The sequence below is a fragment of the Danio rerio genome, chromosome 18, assembly GCF_049306965.1.
Source record: "Danio rerio strain Tuebingen ecotype United States chromosome 18, GRCz12tu, whole genome shotgun sequence".
Lineage (NCBI taxonomy): Eukaryota > Metazoa > Chordata > Actinopteri > Cypriniformes > Danionidae > Danio > Danio rerio.
The window spans coordinates 47,825,001-47,851,716 of record NC_133193.1 but is presented as its reverse complement, the minus strand read 5'-3'; the positions used below and the strand labels follow the sequence as shown (position 1 = coordinate 47,851,716).

The following is a 26,716-nucleotide window of genomic DNA, read 5'->3' as shown; positions in this document are numbered from 1 at the left end:
GCAACATTTATAAAGCACTTATAAACACATAAAAAACTAAGTTACTAAGTTTTATCTAAAAACAAAGTTTTATCTAAATGTTTTAGCTTTATTTTTTTTAAATGAACCTCTTGAACGCAAGCAAAATTTGATAATAATAGTGTGGGAAATGCGCATTTACCATTCACTACCACTATTGCCTAAGTAAACTGCTTATTAAAAGTCAGCAAGGTATTTATTTAGTGGTTAAGTTTAGTTATGGGACATTAGTAAAGGATGTAGGCTCATTATTATGTTTAGTTACTTTAATACTTTAATATGCTTACTATATGGCTTCAGTTAAATTGTTAGAATTGTTTGGTTAAAATTATACATAATCAATTGTAATTACTATGGTAAACACATGGAACATGAACACCTTAAAGCAAAGTGTTACCAAATGTACTTTATAAGTACTACTAAACAAGTAATGTGCACGCTAATATGCACACGAGTGTTACTCCCTATACTTTTACCAGAACTTTTAAAACAAAATCAATGTTTTGTCAATGTGATCGAATCCCGCACATAACATTCGCAATCTCTTTATAACCCCTCGCAGGTCGGATGCCGGAGGAATGGCCGGCATTTCCCGCACGCGTCGCCCTGCTGGACAAGAACGTTTCTTTTGTAAAGAGCTACTCCAGTGAGAGATGCGAGCTGTGGGAGGAGAACGGCTTCTACTCATACGCCTGGGTCAACTGAGCCTCTTCACCATCACTGACTACGCTTTACAGTGCGATTATACAGCATTCACACTAATCATAGCACTGGAGGGTATTTGGCATGCAGTTGTTTGCACCTAATTTCATAGGAAAGAAAAATCATGCGTATCTTAAAGGGATAGTTCACTCAGAAATGAAAAACTCCTGTTAGGTTTACTCACCCACAGGTCATCCCAGATCTTTTTTTCCGTCAATAGAACATTAAAGTCAGCATGATTCGACTGCTTTTTTTTCGTATTGTGACTATTGTGATATAGTCCCTTGAAAAATGGAATATTAAATGCAAAAACAGTGGGCGTGGCTTGTTTTTAAATACTGCGAGCTGATTGGATGTAGTAAATTTCATTCAGAACAGTCGGTAAAAGGGTTTAAGTGAGTTATCACAACCTAACAGACCTCCTCACCATTTCTGTTTGTTGTCAAAACTGACAGCTGAAGGGGCGTGGTTAAGTATGTTAGCCCCGCCCAATACTTCAGACAAGCAAACAGGAAGTGCATTTTCAGATTTCAATTTTAGATTACAAATGGAATTGATTGCACAGATGGAATTGTTCACCGCAAAACTAGCAATGTGAGCTAACAAAATCAACATGGCTAGTTTTGATTTCCTGTGTACTTTAACTATCATTTAAATGCTTAAAGAAACGAGAAAAAAAAACGTTAATATGTAAATTGCCTTCCAGATGTTTTGGCCCCAATGGCCTTCCATATCAGTGGTCCCTTGGTGACCCATATATTGGCAGTGAATGGTTACAGGTTTTTTTAGATTCAAAATAAACACATACAAATGAGAGGGATGGTGAGGCAATCACCAATATCTATCAACCATGTCACCTGACTTCCCGTCCAAGTGTGCCGATATCTGTTTGACTAGGCCAGTGCTTCCCAACCCTGTTCCCGAAGGCACACCAACAGTACACATTTTCAACCTCTCCCTAAACAAACACATCTGAAGCAACTTATCAGAACATTAGAAGAGACTCCAAAACCTGAAGTTAATGGGTCGTATAAGGGTGAAATATGTACTGTTGGTGTGCCTCCAGGAACAGGGTTGGGAAATACTGGACTAGCCTGTCAATTAAAGCTAATAATATCGTAAATAATGTTCAATTTCCTACGCAGACCGATTGTTTTGCTTCACAAAGGAGCCATGGCTATTGATTTGGACTCGACATCCAAAATATGTACTGTTGGTGTGCCTCCAGGAACAGGGTTGGGAAACACTAGACTAGGCTGTGGGTTAAAGCTAATAATATTGTAAATAATGTTTAATTCCCTACACAGACTGATAGTTTTGCTTTACAAGACCTCAGTGTGTCGTCCGGAGCCGTGGCTAATGGTTTGAAATCGACATCCAAAATATGTACTGTTGGTGTGCATCCAGGAACAAGGTTGGGAAATAATGGATTAGGCTGTGGATTAAAGATAACATTGTAAATAACGTTCAATTTCTTACATGGACTGATCATTTCGCTTTACAAGACCTGTGTCAACAGGAGCTGTGACTATTGATTTGGACTGAGCATACAAACTATGTACTGTTGGTGTGCCTCTAGGAACAGGCTTGGGAAACACTAGACTAGGCTGCGGATTAAAGCTAATAATATTGTAAATAATGTTCAATTCCTTACACAGACTGATAGTTTTGCTTCACTTGGACTCAACATCTAAAATATGTGCTGTTGGTGTGCCTCCAGGAACAAGGTTGGGAAACACTGGATTAGGCTGTGGATTAAAGCTATCATTGTAAATAACGTTCAGTTTCTTACATGGACTGATCATTTTGCTTTACAAGACCTGTGTGTCATCAGGACCCTTGGTTATTAATTTGGACTGAGCATACAAAATATGTACTGTTGGTGTGCCTCTAGGAACAGGCTTGGGAAACACTAGACTAGGCTGTGGCTTAAAGCTAATAATATTGTAAATAATGTTTAATTTCCTACACAGACTGATAGTTTTGCTTCACAAGACCTCAGTGTGTCATCAGGGGCCGTGGCTATTGATTTGGACTCAACTTCTAATATATGTACTGTTTGTGTGCCTCCAGGAACAAGGTTGGGAAACACTGGATTAGGCTGTGGATTAAAGCTATCATTATAAATAACGTTCAATTTCTTACATGGACTGATCATTTTGCTTTACAAGACCTGTGTGTCATCAGGAGCTGCGACTATTGATTTGGACTCAGCATACAAACTATGTACTGTTGGTGTGCCTCTAGGAACAGGCTTGGGAAACACTAGACTAGGCTGTGGATTAAAGCTAATAATATTGTAAATAATGTTTAATTCCCTACACAGACTGATAGTTTTGCTTCACAAGACCTCAGTGTGTCATCAGGAGCCTTGGTTATTGATTTGGACTGAGCATACAAACTATGTACTGTTGGTGTGCCTCTAGGAACAGACTTGGGAAACACTAGACAAGGCTGCGGATTAAAGCTAATAATATTATAAATAATATTAAATTTCTTAAACGAACTGATCATTTTGCTTCACAAGTCCTCAGTGTGTCATCAAGAGCCAAGGCTATTGATTTGCACTCAAGATCCAAAATATGTACTGTTGGTGTGCCTCTAGGGACAGGGTTGGGAAACACTGGATTAGGTTGTGGATTAAAGCTAATATCATAAAAACGTTCAAATTCTTACACGGACCGATCGTTTCATTTCACAAGATCATCATCAGGAGCCGTGGCTAATGGTTTGGACTCGTTTGTGTGTTTATTTTGTTTCTAAAAAACCTGTAACCATTCACTGCCATTATATGAAATAACCAAGGATCAAGGATCAGCTCTAAAGCTTCTTTAATGCTCCACTGATGAAAAACAAAGTCACCTACAGCACATCTTTGATGACCTGTGGGTGAGTAAATTACCAGGAAATGTTGATTTTTGGGTGAACTATCCCTTTAAGTGTTTCTCATAAACACCTGTGAGCTCAGATGGAGATTTGACTCTTTGTATTGGGGGAAAGACAAAGACTGCAGGAAGGAATTGCCAAAGTTATAGGACATTATAGCTGCATCCTCAGTTGTGTACTTGTGCACATTTCTTTTATGTTTTTAGGTCCTGCTTTATATTAAGTGGCCTTAACTACTATGTACTTATATAGAGATATGATGTACTTACTGTGTTCATAATGTGTTGCAGAACACTTCTGCTGCTCTTGAGATGGGATGAGAGTATGGTTTGAGATAGTTTGGTAGTATGGGTTGGTTAAATGGTGGGTTAAGGTGTAAGGCAGGGGTCACCAATCTCAGTCCTGAAGGGCCGGTGTCCCTGCAGGGTTTAGCTCCAACCTGCCTTAACACACCTGCCTGGGTGTTTCAAGTATACCTAGTAAGACCTTGATAAGCTTGTTCAGGTGTGTTTGATTAGGATTGGAGCTAAAATCTGCAGGACACCGGACCTATAGGAACAAGTTTGGTAATCCCTGGTGTAAGGGATGGTCAACAGTGTAATTATGAACGTGCTTACAGAGATTTTTTTACATGCAGGTATTTAATCAAGTGTATTTAGACAGCAAGTACATTGTAATGAATTACTAATTTAAGTACATAGCAGGTAAGGCCACTTAAAATAAAGGGACCTGTTAAGGCCACTTAAAATAAAGGGACCTGTTGAGAAGGATAAATCATGCAGGTAGTGTGTTCACACTGAAAACAAAAGAGTGAGAATGTGCAATTTAAATATGGATGATGCACTAATTTAACAGATTTCATTCTGTAGTGAAGGGCGTGGAGCTTTCAGACTCTAATAATTAATGGCAAGATAGCTTTATAGAGGTCAGACACCAGATGCTGCACAGGTACATCCTTTGGAACAATTGTTTTTTTTTTTGTTTTTTTTTTTCAAGACCAAATTGTCAAAGCTTTGTTTCAACAGTTTTTTTTTTTTTTTTGCGAAAGGGAAAGGAGTTGGAAATGGAAACATTCTACAAAACAGCCTTTCATATGATCTATCTATCCATCTATCTATCTATCTATCTATCTATCTATCTATCTATCTATCTATCTATCTCTTTCAACCTATCATCTATCGTTCAATCCATCCGTATATCTTTCAGTCTATTGGTCTATGGTTCAATCTATCTATCATTCAATCCATGTATCGATCTATCTATCATTCAGTCGTTCAATCTATCGCTCTATCAAGCATTTTGTTCCATCTTTCTATCTATTGTTTTTTTATATACATTACAATCATTCAGCTATCGTTCATTTGTTCAGACCTATTTTTATTTTTCTTCCTATCATCTATCTTTATATTGTTCAATCTATCCATCCATCTCGTTCAACCTTTGTTTAATCTATCAATCTATCTATCCATATTGTTCAATCTATCTATGTGTGGTTCAATCTAACTATTGTTCTATCGTTCAATCCATTTATCTAACATTCAATCTATCATTCAATCTATCATTTTGTTCCATCTTGCTATCTATCTATCCATGTATGTCTGTCTGTCTATCATTCAATCCATCTATCATTCAATCCATTCATCTATCTATCATTCAATTGATCTACTTTAATCCATTCATCATCTATCGTTCAAACCATCTATCCCTAAATCCATCTATCTATTCATCTATTGTTCAACGTTCTGTCTATCCAGCATATTGTTTCATCTTTCTATCGTTTTTTTTATTAATTATAACCATTCAGCTGCCGTTCATTTGTTCAAGGTTTTTTCATTAGTTTCTATCCATCCATCTATCTATCATCTAAAACATAGGTTATTTCTGTTCATCTATCTTCATTCATGTTTATCTTTGTTAATCTCTCTATTATTTGCTTGTTCATTCGTTTTTTTTAATAATTTGTAGTTTCTGTTCATCTGCATTTTTTGTTCGTTTGTTTATTCCTATATCTGTCTGTCAGTGTTTATCTGTCAATAACATCTATCTAACTATCTATCTATCTATCTATATCAATCAATCTATCTATCTATATCAATCAATCTATCTATCTATATCAATTAATCAATCAATCAATCTCTATCTATCTATCTATCTATCTATCTATCTATCTATCTATCTATCTATCTATCTATATCAATCAATCAATCAATCTCTATCTATCTATCTATCTATCTATCTATCTATCTATCTATCTATCTATCTATCTATCTATCTATCTATCTATCTATCTTTCTATCTATCTATCTATCTATCTATCTATCTATCTATCTATCTATCTATCATCAGGCATCTTCAGGGTGTAATTTCCCCATGAGCTGAGAAGGGAATTGGATTTTCTCTCTGAGCCTGAACGTTTTGAATGAGCACATCTGAAGGCTGTTTTTTAAAGCCACAAATCCCCATTATTCAGGTTTTTCCTTGTTTGTTATACTAATCGGCTCCCTTCATATATTTACTGAATACTGCCAGTCTGCCGTTTTTTCCAAACCTGCTATTCTTTGATTGTGTGACGAAGCAAATCCTAAAAGGCTTTGACAGGGATGAGGAGCCCGAGACACAATGAGGGCCTACAAAGGGATAAAGCCGCTCTCTGATCGCCCTCTTTTAATTTAACTGCTGTGTAAATAAGACTGAAGGAGGACGTTCGGCTACATTGATCTTTTGTTTGTATGCAGATTCAGTAGAAATCGACACGGTGACGTTTGTGTTGGGTTTTTATAAATGTGATGATCAAAGGGTGTTTTACCACTTCTGAACAGACTTGGGAATCGGGAATATCATACCACCTGGAGAGCTGTCAAACTACATTTGATCCAGGATCAGTATGGTTTATAAATGCCCTGCTATACTTCAAGTCAATATCAAGAACTAACTTTTCTAAAATGCTGAGTATGGAAGGCCGTTAGGGCCAAAACGTACGGAACTAACGTCAACATTTTAATAATAAAATCAGCATAAAACAGGTGCTGCAACAATCAGAAAACAGAATATTAAATGGAGAAAAGTGGGTGTGGCTTATTTTTGAGCTGATTGGATTAATAAAATATGCATCTGGAAAAGTGTTTCAAGAGTTGTTGCAACCTAACAGACACCTCCTGCTAACCTTTTCAATTTGTAGTCATAGTGGTCAAAACTGACAGTTGAAGGGGCGTGGTTAAGTATGTTAGCCAAGCCCAATACCTCGTAGCCACGCCCAATACAGACGTAATTTGGTTATTTATCTGAAAACACAGATCAATTAAAGATTACAAAGGGAAACTTTTTTAAATGACACTGATTAATTGATAGCCACAAAACTAGCAATGTGAACTAACAAAATCAAAATGGTTAGTTTTGATTTCTTGTCTACTTTAAATGATAGTGCTTAAAGAAATAAGACCAGTTTTTAAAAAAACATGTCAACACGTAAATTGCATGGTAACACGTAAATTACGTTTAAACGTGAAAGTTCCATACGTTTTGACCCCAATGCCCTTCCATATGCTAATTCTCTCTGTTCCATATTCCACACTCTCCAGTTTGTTTATGTTGGCTGGAAGTAAACACACGCCAAAGAGGGTGGACTTCCAGAACACACCCACTGATTATGTAAACTCAACGGACCAATAGTAGTTTAAAAATGTTTTAGAGGTAAAACGCAATCCCCCAAAAGTTTGCTTTGGTGAGCGGTTTCAAACTGCCAAAACTATTTCTTTTTTTAAACTTCGTTTTGATCGGATTTTGTTCTTAATGACGTAATCTAAACTCATTTCGTTTGAAGTATACTGGGGCCTTTTGAATTGCGAGGTCAGTGGCTGAAAGACAGCAATTGAAAGCACATGAACCCCCGACACACACTGACAGATTTTTTTAGCCCTGTAAAGCCTATAAAATAATTATAGTAAGATTAAATAAATTTTAATTAAACAGTATATTGTTTAACCTTTACAAATTATTTGGTGAGTATTTGATAAGTTCAAATCCCAAGGCTTCAATTGATCAAATAGCATGTTGAAGGAGAACATGAAGCTTCCTACTCAAAATAAAAAAAACAAGACCACAAACTGAGCCAGCATTTACAGTTCAGTTGTTGTTGTTTTGATTTAAATGGCCTTTAATGGTATTCTGATTTTAATGCAATTCAGGAAGTTGTTTATACTCCTCATTCAATCAAGACATTTACAAAACTATGAAAAAGGGACTATTTGTAATGCATTTCTACCATTGTTACACAATTTTGAGTATTTAGGCCTTGAAAATGTTGAATTTTGTAAATGTACATTTTATTAGAGTAGTTCATTGCCTAAACACACTTATTAAGATAATATTTTCAAGTTTTATGATCTAAGCTTTGTTGTTTCTATTGTGAGGGGAAAACTAATGCAATGCTGACTAAGAGATAAACAAAATAAAAATGACTTGTGTACCTTAAATTAAAACCCAAGCTGTGTCTGTCCAGCAAATTGTATTTTTTTTTTAAATATCAGTTTCATACAAAAATTATTATTTCATGTATTTTACGTTATGTCTGACTATATATTACTTAACCTGGAATGAATGACAATCTGGTGTACAAATTCATTTCAGCAAACTGAGTCAATTACTATTGTAAAAAATGCATAATGTGATCAGGAACATTTGATCCTGTTACTAATTGTGGTTTAAACATGGTTTAACCACCAACAAATTTGGCAATAGCAGAGTTGACATGCCTCAATGGCTTCCAAAATTTCCCAGCAAAAGAAGAAGTGACATCAAGTCAAATGCTTTTTCTAGCAGTTCTTTAAAGATTGTGATGATGTTTTGGAGTTGACCAGAATGTAGGGACAGACAAAACATTCATTTGAAAACGAAACTACAAGTAATAGAGCAAACAGATGTTTCATGTAAAAGAGTAACTTCGTAAACGCACAAAAATTTGAATTATTTCAGAATAATTTAAGCTGAATGTATGATTTTTCTAACACAAGTGGGTAAATGTGTCTTGGTGTACACTTCTGACAAGCCAAAAATATGTGGTATATATCCCAAACTAAGCTGCGGTAGAAACACACTGCCATGATGGCTTTTCTCTTCTATCTTGCTTTTGAAAACACTCTGGGTTGGGTTTAGTGAAGGGGGTTTGCAGGTCAGGCGATATCAAGCTGATATTCCCGGAGGGGGGGGGGGGGGGGTACACAGCACCCTCTGGTGGATTTAAGAGATGTGGCATGTATGAGAAAACGTGCTCCAGTAATGTATTCGAGACTGTTAAAAATGTGCACGGCACCTTCTAGGGCAGGGGTGTCCAAACTCCTGTCCTGCAGATTTGCTCCAACTTGCCTCAACACACATGCAAGGATGTTTCAAGACAGCCTCGTAAGAGCTTGATTAGCCAGCCTAGGTGTGTCTGATTGGGGTTGGAACTAAACTTTGCAGGACACCAGCCCTCCAGGACCGGGCTTAAACACGCCTGCTCTAGTGGTGTTGTGAAATCAAAAACTGCAAGACACCGTTGTCCAGGCCAGTGGTCTTCACCCTTTTTCTCACAGTCAACGCTTAATAGTTTTACCGTGAACCAGGGTGGGGGGGTTGCTAGGCACACATTGCTAGGAGAAGATGACAAGCTGACAAGTGCAGTGTTTGGATGTTCTGTGTTCGTCTGAGGCAATTGGTCTACCGAAATCTATATATTCCATACAAGCCGAAGCCGATCGGTCAGTTCTTTTTTTTACGTTCTTGCTGCTTGTGGGTTAAATATGGGCGCTCAAATAACCGAGTAATAAAATAAAATATAAATAAAATAATAGATTTTTCAAAATAAAAGACAGTTCAGACTCGGATAATAAATAAAATAGAAACAATTAATGATTTCTTGTGCGGCCCGGTACCAGTTGGTCCACAGCTCGGTGGTTGAAGACCACTAGTCCAGGGTACATATTTGTCGGTTCTCAAAAATGTAGGGTACATATTTTTCAATGAGCCTGGTTAGATTTTTTAGTCAAAGTACTATTTTCAAGACAAAATATCCCTAAATTTGAATATAATCATTATATGTATTGATAACTTGATATAATTTATATAATTTTACCCTTTTAGGAGACAAAATTTACCAGCAATTCTAGTATCAGACAGAAAACAGACAGATACTACCTAAAATCCTACACAATATTGCCTCAAAAAATAAGTTGTGGTTATGTTGAGGACTAAAAGGCTTTATAGGGTTAACACGGGCCAGTCCTCCGCTGATTAGATTTTCATCGGGGTTTAAGGGTCAACACTTCATCCGCTTTGTAGTCTGTGTGGATTAATTATTTCATCGCCACTCCTGTTTGTTTGCACTTTACCCATAATCCTCCTAAAACGATTGTTGCTTTCACCGAATCAAAGTCGTAAACATACATCGTTGGAGGGGATTTCAATCTTTTATTCACACACACTCATCGCAACAGGTTCTCCTCAGCAGGCTACAATAAATAGCTTTTTATTCCAGACGCTAGTTGGATCGTTATTCTTTATTTATTTATTTTTTTTCAAATTTAGCATTGGAATACAAACGGACAGGCAGACAAATATAACCAGATTCCAGGCTGGCATAAACCCCAAAAGAGAAGGAAAGAAGGCTGTGATGATGCATGTACTAGGAAACGGCATCGCACATGCACATTAACTGATGATGGTGCTGCGATGGGGGAATTCAAACATAATGATTCAATCATTATCGTCTAAACCTGTGATTCCCAATCATTGGCACACCAACAGTACATATTTTGGTTGTCTCCCTTATCTGACGCATTAAGGTTTTCGGGTCTCTTCTAATGTTCAGATGAGTTGATATAGGCGTGTTTGATTAGGAAGAGGTTAAAAATAAGTACTATTGGTGTGCCTTTAGGAACAGGGTTGGGAAACTGATATCGCACATGCGCATTAACTGATTATGGTACTGCAAGGGTGAATTAAAATATAATGATTCAATCATTATAGTCTAAACAAGCGTTTCCCAAGCATGTTCCTAAAGGCACACCAACAGCACATATTGTTGATGCTCCTTTATATGACCCATTTATTTGAGGTTTTGGAGTCTCTTCTTATGTCCTGATGAGTTGATTCAGGTGTGTTTAATTCAAGAGGTTGAAAATGAGTACTGTTGGTGTGCCTTCAGGAACAGGGTTGGGAAAATGGTATCGCACATGCACATTAACTGATAATAGTGCTGTGATGGGGAATTCAAATATGATTCAATCATTATCGTCTAAACAAGTGTTTCCCAAGCAGTTCCTAAAGGCACACCACCATCAGTACAAATTTTGGATGTCTCCTTTATCTGACCCATTCACTTCAGGTTTTGGAGTCTCTTCCAATGTTCTGATGAGTTGATTCAGGTGTGTTTGATTAGTGAGAGGTTGAAAATGAGTACTGTTGGTGTGCCTTCAGGAACAGGGTTGGGAAAATGGTATCGCACATGCACACTAACTGATGATGGTACTGTGATGGGGGAATTCAAACATAACGGTTCAATCATCATCATCAAAACCAGTGTTTCCCAAGCATGTTCCTAAAGGCACAATAACAGCACATATTCAGGTGTGTTTGTTTGATTAGGGAGAGATTGAAAAGGAGTACTGTTGGTGTGCCTTCAGGAACAGGGTTGGGAAAATGGTATGGCACATGCACATTAACTTATAATGGTGTTGCGATGAGGGAATTCAAATATGATTCAATCGTTATCATCTAAACAAGTGTTTCCCAAGCATGTTGCTGAAGGCACACCACCAACAGTACAGATTTTGGATGTTTACCTCATCTGACCCACTCATTTCAGGTTTTGGAGGCTCTTCTAATGTTCTGATGAGTTGATTCAGGTGTGTTTGATTAGTGAGAGGTTGAAAATGAGTACTGTTGGTGTGCCTTCAGGAACAGGGTTGGGAACATGGTATCGCACATGCACATTAACTGATGATGGTACTGTGATGGGGGAATTCAAACATAACGGTTCAATCATCATCATCTAAACCAGTGTTTCCCAAGCATGTTGCTGAAGGCACACCACCAACAGTACAGATTTTGGATGTTTACTTCATCTGACCCACTCATTTCAGGTTTTGGAGGCTCTTCTAATGTTCTGATGAGTTGATTCAGGTGTGTTTGATTAGAGAGAGGTTGAAAATGAGCAGCGTTGGTGTGCCTTTAGACGCACGGTTGGAAAACTGGTATCGCACATTAACTGATGATGGCGCTGCGAGGGGGAAATTCAAATGTAATAATTCTATCGTTATCATCTAAACCGGTGTTTCCCAACACTGTTGCTGAAAGCACACCACCAACAGTACATAGTTTGGATGTCTCCCTTTTCAGACCCGTGAACTTCAGGTTTTATTGACTTTTCTAATGTTCTGATGAGTTGATTTAGGTGTGTTTGACTGGGGAGAGGTTGAAAATGTACTGTTGGTGTGCCTTTAGGAACAGGGTTGGGAAATTGGTATCGCACATGCACATTAACTGATGATGGTACTGTGATGTGGGAAATTTAAATATAATAATTCAATCATTAATATCTAAACCAGCGTTTCCCAAGCATGTTCCTAAAGGCACACCAACAGCACATATTTTGGATGTCTCCCTTATCTGACCCATTAAGGTCAGGTTTTGGAGTCTCTTTAAATGTTCTGATGAGTAAATAAGGTGTGTTTAATTAGGAAGAGGTTGAAAGGGAGTACTGTTGGTGTGCCTTTAGGAACAGGGTTGGGAGACTGGTATAAACTGAGGGCGAAATCAGATCTCTAGTCGTGTAAATGCTGGAATTCAGCACTAGAGTCTTCGGCTTATGCTGGCATGCAAAAACATGGTTCCGTTTTTGTTTTAAAATCATGTCCTGAAAACTCAAACTTCCAGGCGTCAATCACACAGCCGTGTCCACAAAAAAAGCCTCATCATCCTTGCCATGCGAGGACATATTGCACAAAATTACTGTCATTTTATCACTCCAACTTCGTCATAACTAATAAAAGTAAAATCACGATAACGCATCCAAATTTAAAAGATCCCATTTAGGAAATGGCCTCGATTTAGAAATACACCCCTTGCCTCGTTTTACCGTGGTCTCCGTTAAAATACAAAAAAGAAAGCTGTGAGGACATTAGCGCTATACGTTTACATGTACATTTAATTCCAGACAATACTTTTTTTGAAATCAAAGACCGGGCATAGAAAACAGGACTGTTAGTTAAGACAGAGCGCACTGCGATAGAGAAAACAAAGGTTACTCTCTTCCCAGTGCTTCTGCGGTCGTCTGAAAGTAAAAGGAGAGTCTTTAGAGAGAAATTTTGTTCAAATACTGTCAGTGAGTGTCTACAGTGGTCTGGGGAGAGATGGGGAGGTCCTGGTCTTCATCTCTCTCTCTTTCTCTCTCACTCTCTCTCTATCACTCAGAAAGACGGAGCGCTTCCCATCAGCAGTGAGGTGTCCTGTTTGATGCAGCAGTCCCAACACAGTCCTTCAGTATGATCCATAGCGATCCTGAAACACAGGCCGAGGGTTAGCACACACAAAATGATTCAAAAATAGTGTTATTAATTAGTTTGTGTTCTGAAGATGAACGAAAGCGAGGTATTTTAGATGAAATCCTGGAGCTCTCATTGTATATAGACCAGAAATGGAACCAAACAGTCATGTCAAACAAAAACGTTATACTGTGTGTCAAATAAAAAACCTTGCAGGACAACGTATTTCCATTAGTGTCAGCAGCAGACATATGTTGAGTCCCAATTTGCATAATATTCCTCCTAAATAGTAATCAAATATAGAATTAGTGTGTCCCAACACATAGTGTTGAAAAGAGGTTCCCAGATGGTCTACCGTTTCCATTAAAAATTCGAAGTGTAGAAGCGTCCGTACTCCAACCGCTAATATTGCCCACAATACATTGTGTGTTGGATGTGAATTTGATTAGAACTACAAACTCGGGGGAAAAAAGTGTCAATAAACTACAAAACATGGCAGATCCGCGAGACCAACCGTTAAGTAAAGAGGCTTCAGTAAAGTTGTTTGAATGACTATTAAATCAAATCTAGCCAGCTAGAAAGTATTTAGATTGTGTTTTCTGTGTTATATTTCATCTGTGCTGTCTTTTGCTCTGTCATCACATTCAGTTTTCTTCTACACTAGCTGCTGAACTGAACATCCAATCAGAGTCTTTCTCTCACCGATGCTGACTTATTAAGCCCAGTGAGGCTTCGATTTGTCAGGGTTTACCGCTGGTAGACTGTAAAGAATGAAGTGAGTTGTGAACGTTCACCTGAATGGTGTTCATGACCCCATTAGCCAGCACTGCCATCTTCCCTGCTACGGTCTTCACACCCTGCTTGAACTGAGCGATGTCTGGACCAGAGGGAAGGACGCTGTCAAACCCTGTTGAGCCTACAGAAGCACACAAAACGCATTAACTTCAGAAACAGAACTCAGAATCAAACTTAAACACCTTGGCTATAGAACATTTATACAGACAGACACAATACAGCCACCTGAAAAGATTTGGGCCTATTTTCTAATATAATTTGCAAACAAAATAGCTAAAAATGCTGTTTACCAGAGGGACGAACACTGCCATCACCGAACAGGTCAGCAGAACTGATGGAGGTGCTTCCAGACATACCCTCCAGACGAGTCTTTGCTTCATACTGGAGAGAAATATGGAAAAGTACCTCATAATTATTCATTCATTTTCTTTTTGGCTTAGTCCCTTTAATAATCAGGGGTTGCCACAGCGGAATGAATCGCCAACTTATCCACACAGAAATGCCAACTGACCCAGCTGAGGCTCGTACCAGCGACCTTCTTGCTGTGAGGCGACAGCGCTATCCACTGCGCCACCGCACCGACACTAATAATTATTCTTAAGAAAATACATGATACTGCTGCAAATAAATCACCAATTTGTGGACTGTTATAAAGTTTAGATTTGATTCAAAAAATAAATCTATTATTCAGCAGCCGAGATGCATGAAGACAGTTTGCAACCTCTTACCTTTAAGAGGTAGAGGGTGAATATTTTGACTTTAATATAAACAGTATCACATGATTGGATTTGACAAAACTGTCAACTGTTTTTCCCTGTTGGTTTAAAGGCTCCTACACACCGGGACGCTTTTCGTTTGCGTTTTTCGTCAGCGTTTTACGAGACAATTTTCAGTATTCAAACCCAAGTGCTTTTCACTGCCGTCAAGCTGAAGAGTATGCAAAAATCACTCTTTTTGACGTTAGATTGAGCTACACAACTTTAAGCTTCTGACACCCGCTTATAACACAGAATAAGAGGAGGAGAGGAAATTTACACAATTGTTGACAAAGTTACTGGTGACTTGAACAAGCATGGATTATTCAAGCAACAGCTCTAGCGATAAAGAAATGATTAGTGTTCACAAGAGCAATCAGCAGCTCCACGTTCATATCGCCTCTGGGTGTCGTCTTCACTGTGCGCTCGCATTGACAGTTTTGCGCTTAAGCACCTCCAAGTGCTGTTAACTGTAACTTCAGCAGCTCGGTGAACGTGAACAAAAGTGCCGATCTGATTGTGGAGAAGGTTTTGACGGCGCGCACCAAACAAAAAAACGAGCATGAGGCGTTTTTTTTTTAAATGACGCTTTTGCGCCTGGCGTTTTGCGCGTTGGTGTGCACGATCACATTGACGCCCGTTATTTAGTCACGAGGCATTAAACGTTGACGAAAAACGTGAGCAAAAAACATCTCGGTGTGCACGGGCCTTAAGGCTGATTTATACTTCTGCATCAAGTGCACGTGTATGCTCTGTCGCAGCCTGCTGACGTGCATCTCTTTCAAAAAAATTTAACTACACATGGCAATGATGCATATCGCAAGCTCTGTGATTGGTCGGCTTGGTAGCAGTGACGAGTGTGGGCGGTGCTGAGAGCCAAAAGCCAGATGGAGGGATTGCTTACAAGTGTCGAGTCCCGTAATGGAGCTCCAGATGGAAACGTTTGTTTTGTGTTTACCTTATGGCTGATTTATACTTCTGCGTCAAGCGTATGCTACGGCGCAGCCTGCGCATGGACGGATAGCCCTCGCTGAAGCGCACCTCTCAAAAAAACGCAACTACACGTTGCAATAACGTGTAGCGCAAGCTCTGTGATTGGTAGCGCTGACAAGTGTGGGCGGGACCGAGAGCCGCACGAGCCCGATGGAGCGATTGTTTACAAGTGTGGAGTCCCGTGAAGAATAGATTCAAAAAATCAAAGTCGGGGAATATGTTGTAAGATGGAGACAAGATGAATAAAATATCACATTTAACAAGATCCAGCGGATACAGATCCTTGATGGACAGTCCAACGAGCACAGCTCTCATCTGGGTGGATATGCTGCAGTGCATGCCAGAGAGAGAGAGTGTGTGTGTGTGTGTGTGTGTGTGTGTGTGTGTGTGTGTGTGTGGTCACATGATGTGCGTTTTCAGTGATGTGACAGAGTTGTTCAGAAATGCTAGGTGTGGACGCGGATCATTTTCATTTCATTCACACGCCATTTTAAAACTATAACGTACTAGTGTAAATGGGGCCTATGTATATTAAATGTTTTTGAGCAACAAATAAATAATCAGCATATTAAAATTACTTTTAAAGAAAAGAATTTGGGGAAAAAACAGCATTTTATTGGCTGCTTAAAGAGAGAAATTACAGTTATTTTAAATAGAAATTTTTTAAAATATTACTGTTTATCTGCATTTTTGCTTGGCCTTGGTGAGCATACGAAATAACTTTAAGAAACAAACTTCTACTGTATATAAAGAACATATAATAAAGGGTTAAGGAAGAAGTCAAATGTAAATAAGTACAGAAAAAGGGGGTTATGAAGTAAAGTAGTGGTTCTCCTTGTACCTCTGGGTTGCTCTCACGGCCGAAGAACATGTCTGATGAGATGGCTTTAGCATTCGCAAACTTCTGGCGCGCTTCGCTAGACTCTGAGACCGGCACAGAAACCTCCGGCTTCCGTCTGCTGGGCAACCTGAGATAAGACGAGAGTCCAGAATCACAAAAACCAGACACTAATCAAAACCAAACCCACTGACTGCCGGATGAGGACGTTACCTTTCTCCGATTGGCTGGATGCTTGAGATGGTGACCTCGCTGTCTTTAGGCTCCTCCTTCTCCAGAGCCCAGGAGGAGAACGACGACCCGCCATCATTGTCCCACCGTGACCCAAAGCTGTCTCCTGATGTGAAAGGGTTGTCCTTGTACCTGAAAACACAGTTACAAGTTACTAGTGTTGTCAAGATACTAGAAATTGTATGATATAAGGAAACTGCAACATTTGTGCATGTCTTTTTTTCCCTCCATTTACCAGTGTCACAACCTCATGTCTCAGTCAGGCCAAAATTAAACAAACCTATTTCAATTTTTTTTTTTACTTTCACTGATAACAACTGAAAAATACACTAAACTCCGGCCGAAAAAAAATGCTTCACTGGACATGCGCCCTTAGAAAAGATCATATCATATATATACACACATTTAAAATTATGTCATGTCAGCAACATTTATACATATAAATATACAATTAAAAAAAACACAAACAAATGAATACAAAGGATTTTTACCATTTTACTGAAATTAGGTTTTTACCAATTAATACGTGATAAAAAGCCTTAACAAAAATTCCTTTGCTGAACATCTCGAGTTAGTTAATTTCATAGAAAACCCTTAGAAAAGAATTGACTAGCATAATTTACAGAAATTTAAAACATTAACTATCTTTAGGTAGGCCTAACCATGATTTTGGTTTTGTTGTTGATTAATGTTAAAATGATATCAACAGGTTTAATAAGCTGATGGCCCTTTAACAATTTATTTACTCAACCGTTTATAGCTTTACAATAAATTGCACAAGAACATGAATTTAAAAGAGGAGTTCTTTACAATTTCTTTAAACGTATCAACCCTGAAATGCGCGCACACAGTATTAACTATAAATGAGCACTGTAAAGTTTGGATAAATTATCAAATTAAATAAAATAATATTTAAAATATTTAGGATTTTCTGTAAAACTGATTGCATTACACTGTGTCTTAGGGCATACTCACAATAGATACAGTTGCCTTGAACCGTTCTAAAGTACACTTGTGCCCCCTTCCCTCTTCCCCCGATGGCCTGCACTCACACTGCATTTTACCTTCTGAGCCGGAGCACACTTACTTCATCGATGATGTGACTTTAACAGAAGAGAAGCGTTCTCGCTCAGCACAGTGGACATTGCTTTAGTAATTTCTTTGTGAATTATTTTAAGTCGTTTAATATGCAGTGACGTGCAGTCAAATAATTTGCTGAAGAGATCCACAACTTTTTATGCTCATAAACGATCATGAAAGTCCTCGTGCTGCACGTATTGGGAGGTTTGCTGAAGGTGCAGCAGTCATGCAGCGAGAGGTTTGAGTCTCTAACAAACTGACAGTTCGCATTCATTAAACAGTAGGAATGCCCAATCAAACCACACTTTGGCACACCTCTTCAAACCGGGCCAGGGCCGGCCAACTGAACCGTAATTGGGCCCGATTCAGAGGACTCACACTTGTCAAAAGAACCGAGAAACTTGCCCAGGCATGGTTTGGATAGTCTACTGTAAGAGCACCCTTAAAAACACATGACATGGTGCTGTGACACAATAATAGCGATCTTTTACATTCTAAAAGTAAAAAAATTAATAAATTCTAACTATATCATCGACTGACATTTTCCATTTTTTGAAAAGGTTCCTATTTCTGCACCGTCGCAGCTGAACAACAGCATAAACTACAATGACAAAGATCCCCTCAGGTACTGATTGTGGGCTTTATTCAGTATTAAATGCTACAATTGTGACTTTTAAAACCATTTTACCCGACATTTTTGAAAATCTTGAAAATAAAATAACTAGCAAACACGAATGTTACAACAGTGACCCAGAGCAAACCAACATCGGTCAGAGACGGGCCGATACAGACAGAACTGTCAACCTCGAGAGAGACGCATCTGCCCACACTGTGCCCAGGCAGAGGTAGAGACGGAGGAACACTTCCTGACCCGCTGCACAAACTATCAGCACATACGAGACACATTCTACACCAAACTACAGAGCATTTACCCACAATTCACTGAGTTAGACAATAAAACACAGCTTCAATATTTATTAGGGGAAAAAAATGAGTGTGTCCTTCTAGCGGCCCAATACATTAATGCCTGTCACAAAAAGAGAGAGCAGACCAATAAAAACATCAGTGATGCGCCTGCAAACACGCGCACACACACACACACACCTAGATGATAATAAATCATCTGAATCATTGTAAATATACTGATTATTGTTGTTATTTATTTTTGTATTGATTTGTATGAATAATTAATGTTGAATAATAATATAATAAATATTAATGTGATATATTGAACAATATGATGTATGGTTGATATTTTATTTAATTATTATATATAAATATCTTTTTTTTTTTGCTACTACGAGAGAGAGAGAGAGAGAGAGAGAGAGAGAGAGCAGTAGGTGCTGTTGTCCATTTGTAGGGTAATATGCACAGCTAGTGTTTTTGCCCCTTACTGATAAACTTCTGGTAAACGGTTAATGTGGCTGTTTTCAATTTCCTACGGTTCCTTTTACAGCATTGGTGTTGTAAAATATAATCAGTAAAATAGACTTATGCATTTAGTTCAAGCATAAAATTAGATGAAAAGCCGTTTACATGCACGCGCCATCAGGATCAGCAGGCTAGCGCAGAAACTCCATTGAAAACACTGAGGTAAAATTAATTTTTACATTTTAATGACATGGCACAGAAATATGGGATTTAATGCAGTGCTTCTTGTACATTCTGATATCCTCTTCATATCATAAATCAATGCATTAAAGCAATATTGTATCATATCAAGTATTTCAGCATTGATAGAGTACTGGAAAAGAAAGCCAGTTTCAGACATTGACATACTTTGGTGGTCCGGAAGCAAATCCAGGCTCCTCAAACATATCCAGCTTAGAGCGAGAGGAGGATTTGACTCCCACCGGGGTCTCCTGCTCGATCACCTGCATCTCGGCCATCACCGAATGAGACACGGCACTGCGAAAACCAAGGACAAAGTCAGATCATATAAGCCTCATTAAGCTGGACGCTGCAATAAAAGCAACTAAACTAACAAACAGAGCCTCATCAGTCAGTGTGATGGTGTTCTGGCTTATTAATCTGCTGAAGACACTGATGTCATGCTTGAGAGGAGTGATGTAATTGATGTGACAGTGGTTTAATGGAGGCTGTGTCTTTACCTCCTGTTGCCGAATCCCATGCCCAGCCTCTCCGCCTGCTCCTTCTTCTTCCCCTCCAGATTCTGCATTTTCTTCTCCTCCATCTTGCGGTCGATCTCCAGCTCTTTGTAGGCCAGTCGCATTGAGGCCACTCTGCGAGAGAAGAAGGATCGCAATCAAGAAAAAAAAAAAAGCCCAGCTCTGATTGCACTTTCAGAAGCAGCGTTCTCTTCATACGTATGGCTGACCTTTCACGAGAGAGCGAAATCTTGAACTAGAGAAAGAAAAAAGGCCCAGCAGTGCTAATGGGCTAGATTCTGCATTTGTGGCATCTGGAGACTCACATGGACTCGTCGGCTTGTTTCTTGGCTTCGGCGGCCTGCTCCTCTCTCATTTTCTCTGCCACCTGGGCTTGTTTTTCCACCTCACTGAAACTCTTGCTGCTCACCTTCTGGGCACCAAGACCCTTTTTAGCGCCAAGCTGAAAGCAAATAAAGCAGAAGTTTTTTTTTTTTTTTATAATAAGTGTATTTCCCACTTTATATTAAAGGGCCATGAAACCCCCTCGTTTCAGCAGGGTGTTTTCACACCTCTACTTTGGAAAAAGTCAGAGAAATGGGCGTGTCAAGCTCTGTTTAGGGGGGAGTGTCAGAGAAGCAAAAGAGGGATGATGTGGGCGTGTCGATTTGGGCACGTGCTGAGTTTCAGGGTCAAAACACAGACACACAGACAGACAGGCAGACAGACAGAGACACACAGACAGACAGGCAGGCAGGCAGGCAGGCAGACAGACAGAGACACACAGACAGACAGACACACACAGACAGACAGACACACAGAAAAACACACACACACACACACACACACACACACACACACACACACACACACACAGACAGACAGACAGACAGACACACAGACAGACAGAAACACAGACAGACAGACACACAGAAACACACACACACACACACACACACAGACAGACAGACAGACACACAGACAGACAGAAACACACAGACAGACAGACACACACACACACACACACACACACACACACACACACACACACACACACACACAGACAGACAGACAGACAGACAGACAGAAACACACACACACATACACAGACAGACAGACACACAGACAGACACACACAGACAAACACACAGACAGACACACACAGACAGACACACACAGACAGACACACACAGACAGACAGACAGACAGACAGACAGACAGACAGACAGACAGACAGACAGACAGACAGACAGACAGACAGACAGACACACACACACACACACACACACAGACACAGACACACACAAGTTTGTTTTTGTGAAAAGTGAGGACATTACATAGGTTTCTATTCATTTTATACTGTCCAAACCACATATTGTATTGCCCTCACCCCACCCCACCCCTAAACCCAACCATCACAGGAGACTGTGTGCAGCTTTACTCTGATTAAACTCATTCTGTAGGATTTATAAGCATTTTGAGAAATGAGGACGTCACCAATGTCCTCATATCTCACCTTCTTTTTGTAATACCCGTGTCATACCCATATCATTACACAGATTTGTGTCCTGATATGTCACAAAAACACGTACACACACACACAAAAACACGTACACACACACACACACACACACACACACACACACACACACACACACACACACTAACACACAAACAAGAAAGTGACTGTGTTTACATGGACATCTGTAATCAAATTATTTGCCAAATTATTAAATGGTGGACTTTAATGGTGGACTTTCTTTAAATGTAATGCAGCCATTTTTTGTACAAATATTATTAGGATTTTGTAGGATCATTTATACATCACTCATTTTTAAAAACTGTTTACATCCAAATAAATCTAAATACATCACCATTTATTTAGACATTATAGTACTGCTACTAAGTCACTACTCAAATGAATTAATGTAAAATAGTCAATCATTTAAGTACATTTCTTTTTTAAACTGATCTCGTTTCACACTTGGTGAGATTGACAACTTCAATGTGTATAGCCCTTTTACTGAAATATTAGCTAAAATAAATCACTAAATAACTGAACGCACAAAATATTTATGCTCAAATTAGTTACACGAGTCTAACTTTTATTGGAAGCTTTAATTCAGTCATGCGCAAGTATTGTCAGCATCTGAATGATTATTGGTTTGCTTCAGCTGGAGGCAGAGACAGTTCTAACCTCTGTATGGTGCAGCAAGTCTGACACCTACTGATAAAAACCCAACAGCGCAGGAGATGGAAACATTTCCCACAACAATGAAAGCAGATTAATTCTGCTCATCGATGTTGTTTTGTTTGATGTTTTATTATTATTATTTTTTTATGTACCTTGCAATGTTGATTGTTCCCCGTTTTGTGGTGTACGAATTTTTTTTTTAATATTTCAAAAATGATGTTTAACAGAGCAAGGAAATTTTCACAGTATGTCTGATAATATTTTTTCTTCTGGAGAAAGCCTTATTTGTTTTATTTCCACTAGAATAAAAGCAGTTTTTATTTTTTTTAAACCATTTTAAGGTCAAAATTATAAGCCCCTTAAGGCTATTTTTGTTTTCAATAGTCTATAGAACAAACCATCATTATACAATAACTTGCCTAAATACTAAGGTTGTCACAATCCTCCAAATCCTCGATTCGATTACATTTTCGATTCTAATGGCACGATTCTATTCAGTTTTCGATTATGAATAATCAATTAATTAATGACCAATTATTTATTTGTAGCCTACCGTTTAAACTACCTGACCTGCATGGTCTTTGTTTTACCCATAAACAAATCATACAGTAAATGAATAAAGGCAAGATACACATATCATTACCACCTGTCAATCACTTTTTCTGCGGTACTCGTGAATAGGCAGTGATCTGTGTCGTTATAATGGCGTCGGTAAAAAAGACGCACAACCAACAGGAACCAGCCAACAGTATCTGAGGTGTTCGCTAAAATGACTAAGTACAAGTGAGTGAAAGATTGAAGCAGTCCTCTGACTGCCTGGACCTGCTCTCTCGAGCGCATGGCTGTGTGTGCGTCTGTGTGGTCACGTGATGTGCATTTTCAGAGGTAGAGAGAAAGGTGTCAAATCGTTGTCGTTCTAAAATGCCATTTAAAAACAAAGACAGTGTAAACAGGGCCTGAGTGTGTACTTTTCGCGAGCGGATTTGCAACGGGGGCGGGCGGAGGATCGCGATGCCGGTGTTGTCTATCGGACGAACCGTACGTAGTACGTACATAGCAGAGCTTGCAAAACTGTGTTTTTTTTGTCGACAACACAAACGTTGTCAGCATAACTCACTGGAAATCCAAAATGCTTCCACACCAGCGACTTCATTGAAAGAGGAGAGGGTTTAAGTTCTGTCGACGCGTCTCCTGCGTCTGCAGTTTAACAAGCACTTCAACAAGCCAGTTTTTTTCCCGCTTGGCAAGCCAAGCTGACGTGACATGGGGGCGTGGCAGCATCGACGATTCTATTTTTTGATTTGATAATCGAAATGGAGCATAAATTTCGATCGATTTCGATTGTGACACTCCTACTAATTACCCTATCATGCCTAAACCTAATTAACCTAGTTAAGCATTTAAATGTCACTTTTTTTATTTAATTTTAAATTTAAAAAAATTATTTAATAAAATATTATTTACTGTCATCATGGCAAAGATAAAATGAATCAGTAATTAGAGATGAGTTATTAAAACTATTGTTTAGAAATGTGTTGAAAAAAATCTGCTCTCAGTTAAACAAAAATGTGGGGAAGAAAATTGTAAAAACTATATTTATTTATTTATATATTTTTATTTTTTTACTGAAAGCAGTGATTGTTCACTTACCCCTTTCTTTGCAGCTACTGGCTTCTTCTTTCCAATGATGGAAGGTTTGACGTCTGAAAAGAGACAGAATAGTTAGAGAAAACTGAACGGGAAACCATTTTCTCCAAGATTATTCTTGAAGAACAACTCGTCCAGACAAGGATCATTAGTGGATGGCGATAGCGGCCAACAAATGGCATGAGAAATATCATGCTGGCAAAGCCAGAGCAAAGGGAAGAGTCACACTTGCACACAATCAATGAGATTAACAGAGTTTACAGTTAACACATCAACACTGGGAACTTTCATGCAGGATTCATAAATCCCATCCTGACCCAATGATCTGCAGATTAAGCCCATCTTTGACTTATTTACTTGGGTAAATGTGTGCGAACACATTTGTTTAGTTTTTATATTAGTTTCAGTAATATTGTTATTGACTAATATGCAAATGTTTATACGATTTTATTACAATACAGGTTGTAAAGTGATATTTTCTGTCAAATAGATATTTTATATAAAAGACTTGCTTTGTTAAACAAACAAATGAATCTAAATGCACTGTAAACCTTAGAAAGATAAAAATACATGTAAAAAATGTTTTCATGTTTCAAAATCATTCAAGTGGTACTCACTGCAGACACACTTGGGCAGAGCTGAGCTCCAGCAAGGGGGCAAGGGGCTCCTTCCTTGCACTTCTTCTACAAGTGATGTCACTGGGGTTGGGGTTAGGGCTAGGGTGGGTGAACGCATTAAAACAGCTTATAGGAGTTGGAGCTCAAGCTCCCCCTCATTGGAGCCCAAGTAGCTCTGCAGCAAGCAGTGTTTTTTTTTTTTTTCTTTAATTTTTAGAAAAATTCTGTGCAGAAATAGGAAAAATGTCTCCAGACTGTCTGCCGAGTGACTTTACATATCAACTAGTGAAAGGTGGGTAAGATATGCAACCATTAAACTGTAGTCTTAAATGGTTAGTTTGATCCAGCAATGAAATATGTCATCATTTATTCCAAAGCTTGGAAGGTAAACTAAGTAATATATATATATATATATATATATATATATATATATATATATATATATATATATATATATATATATATATATATATATATATATATATATATATATATATATATATATACATACACACACATACACACACATTAGGGCTGCTAGATTATGGGAAAAATCATAATCACGATTATTTTGGTCATAATTGTAATCACGATTATTCAAAACGATTATCGGTTGAAGTCAAAATTATTGTCCTCCTGTGAATGAATTTTTTTATATAAATATTTCCCAAATTATGTTTAACAGTTTTTTTTTACAGTATTTCCTATAATATATTTTCTTCTGGAGAAAGGCTTATTTGTTTTATTTCAGCTAGAATAAAAGCAGGTTTGAATATTTTGAAACCTATTTTAATAGCTTGATATTATTAGCCCCTTTAAGCAATATATATGTTTGATTGTCTGCTGAAGAAACTACTGTTATGCAATGACTTGCCTATTTATCCTAATTAAGGCTTTGAATGTCACTTTAAGCTAAATACTAGTATCTTGAAAAACATCTAGTAAAATATAATGTACTGTCATCATAGCAAAGATAAAAGAAATCAGTTATTAGAAATGAGTTATTAAATCTGTTATGTTCAAACTGTATTTTTGATTTTATTATTGATTAATAATAAAAACAGTCGGCAGCAGCAGGAATATCGCACGCTGTCACTTTAAGAATAGTGCGGCTCTGATATGGTTTCTCTTTCACGTGTCTTTTGATTCTCAACTTCTTAGTTTATTATACAAATGAGGGTTAATATGAATAATCACTAAACACCGTGCTCTGACACAAATGTGCATGTATTTGACCATTAAATCGCTCACATTAAGATGGCGTAGATGTACGTGTGTGCTCTGCTGTCCGAGGCTAAGCGCGGCGCGCGCACAAACACACACACACGCTACCTGTTAAAGGCTAAGCACGGCGCGCACACACACAACAGCACGTGCTCTTTAGCGCTTTAAAAAATATGAATGATGCGCATCCCGTGCTGCAAGTTACATTACAGCACAAGCTTTTAGTCATTTTCACGTGGAACTGAGCTTTGCAGAGGCAAAGAGTTTTCACACGTGTACAACTGGAAAGGGGGCGGACCATGGTGGAATAATCGTTTATCTCGATTAATGGTTTTTCATAACCGTTAAAAGCCAAAATCGAAATCGGATTTTCGATTAATTGCACAGCCCTAATATACATACATATATATATTATTTATTATTTTTTATTTATTTTTATTTTTAACTAGGGCTACACAATACGATACTGGGGAAATATGCAATATTGTTGAGTCTAGTGATAACTATATTTCTTATGCCTTTTTTAAAAAAAATACTATATTTTATTACCATTTTAAAAATTATTTAAAGACACACTTCTTACAGATTGGAAAGACATAAAGGGTGCATAAATGACTTAATTCTCATCTTGGCAGGAACCTTCATCAACAGCATTAGCTTCATCATTTTGATTAGCAACAATTTTTTAAACATTTCCAATTAAATCCCATCCAATAATTACGAGTAAAATGGAAGTACCCCTGATATCACCCTGAAAAGATTTGATGCTGCAAGAAAATGTATCATTACTTAAAAAGCAGTGAAAACAATTGATATATTAAAGACCAAGCTTTTAAAACACAAGCAGTTTTGCAGTGATATCATAATGAAGAGGAAGAGGTGGAGCCAAAGCGCCGCACACACTCAAATTAAGTGTCAGTCAAGCGCAGAACCATGCTGCATCTGTCTGATCAGCCAATAGGCTTCTTGCCATTTCAAAATCATTCAAATCACCTTTAGGAGACTGAGGCTCCTCAGAAGTCAGTCTCATGGAGTCCTCTAAATTAACAGAAAATTAACACAAAGCCATTACTGAGGACAGCAGGCTTCAAATACATTTGCAATGTTGTA

General features: G+C 38.2%; 2 protein-coding genes across 5 annotated transcripts in view; one reads left to right on the top strand and one right to left on the bottom strand.

The window, feature by feature from the left end:
• si:ch211-71n6.4 overlaps positions 1-8,084 on the top strand; it is a 29,106-nt gene extending 21,022 nt beyond the window's left edge. The window contains exon 9 of the mRNA XM_009293838.5: positions 581-8,084. Within this exon, the coding sequence (XP_009292113.1) occupies positions 581-723 (143 nt within the window). The 3' untranslated portion in view covers positions 724-8,084. The remainder of the gene's footprint in view (positions 1-580) is intronic.
• Positions 8,085-10,124: 2,040 nt separating this feature from the next.
• Positions 10,125-26,716, bottom strand: part of arfgap2 (ADP-ribosylation factor GTPase activating protein 2) — a 27,927-nt gene continuing 11,335 nt past the window's right edge. Inside the window, exons 8-18 of one of the 4 annotated variants that reach the window (XR_012393802.1) lie at positions 26,600-26,644; positions 23,769-23,821; positions 20,251-20,387; positions 19,928-20,059; positions 19,596-19,724; positions 16,719-16,868; positions 16,509-16,635; positions 14,210-14,300; positions 13,919-14,040; positions 11,701-13,140; positions 10,125-11,423 (exon numbers count right to left, since the gene is read on the bottom strand). Coding sequence is in view for 2 of the 4 variants with exons in the window: in XM_005159248.5 (XP_005159305.1) it covers positions 13,120-13,140; positions 13,919-14,040; positions 14,210-14,300; positions 16,509-16,635; positions 16,719-16,868; positions 19,596-19,724; positions 19,928-20,059; positions 20,251-20,387; positions 23,769-23,821; positions 26,600-26,644 (1,007 nt within the window). In the remaining 2 variants the exon portion in view is untranslated. 4 annotated transcript variants of the gene reach the window in all.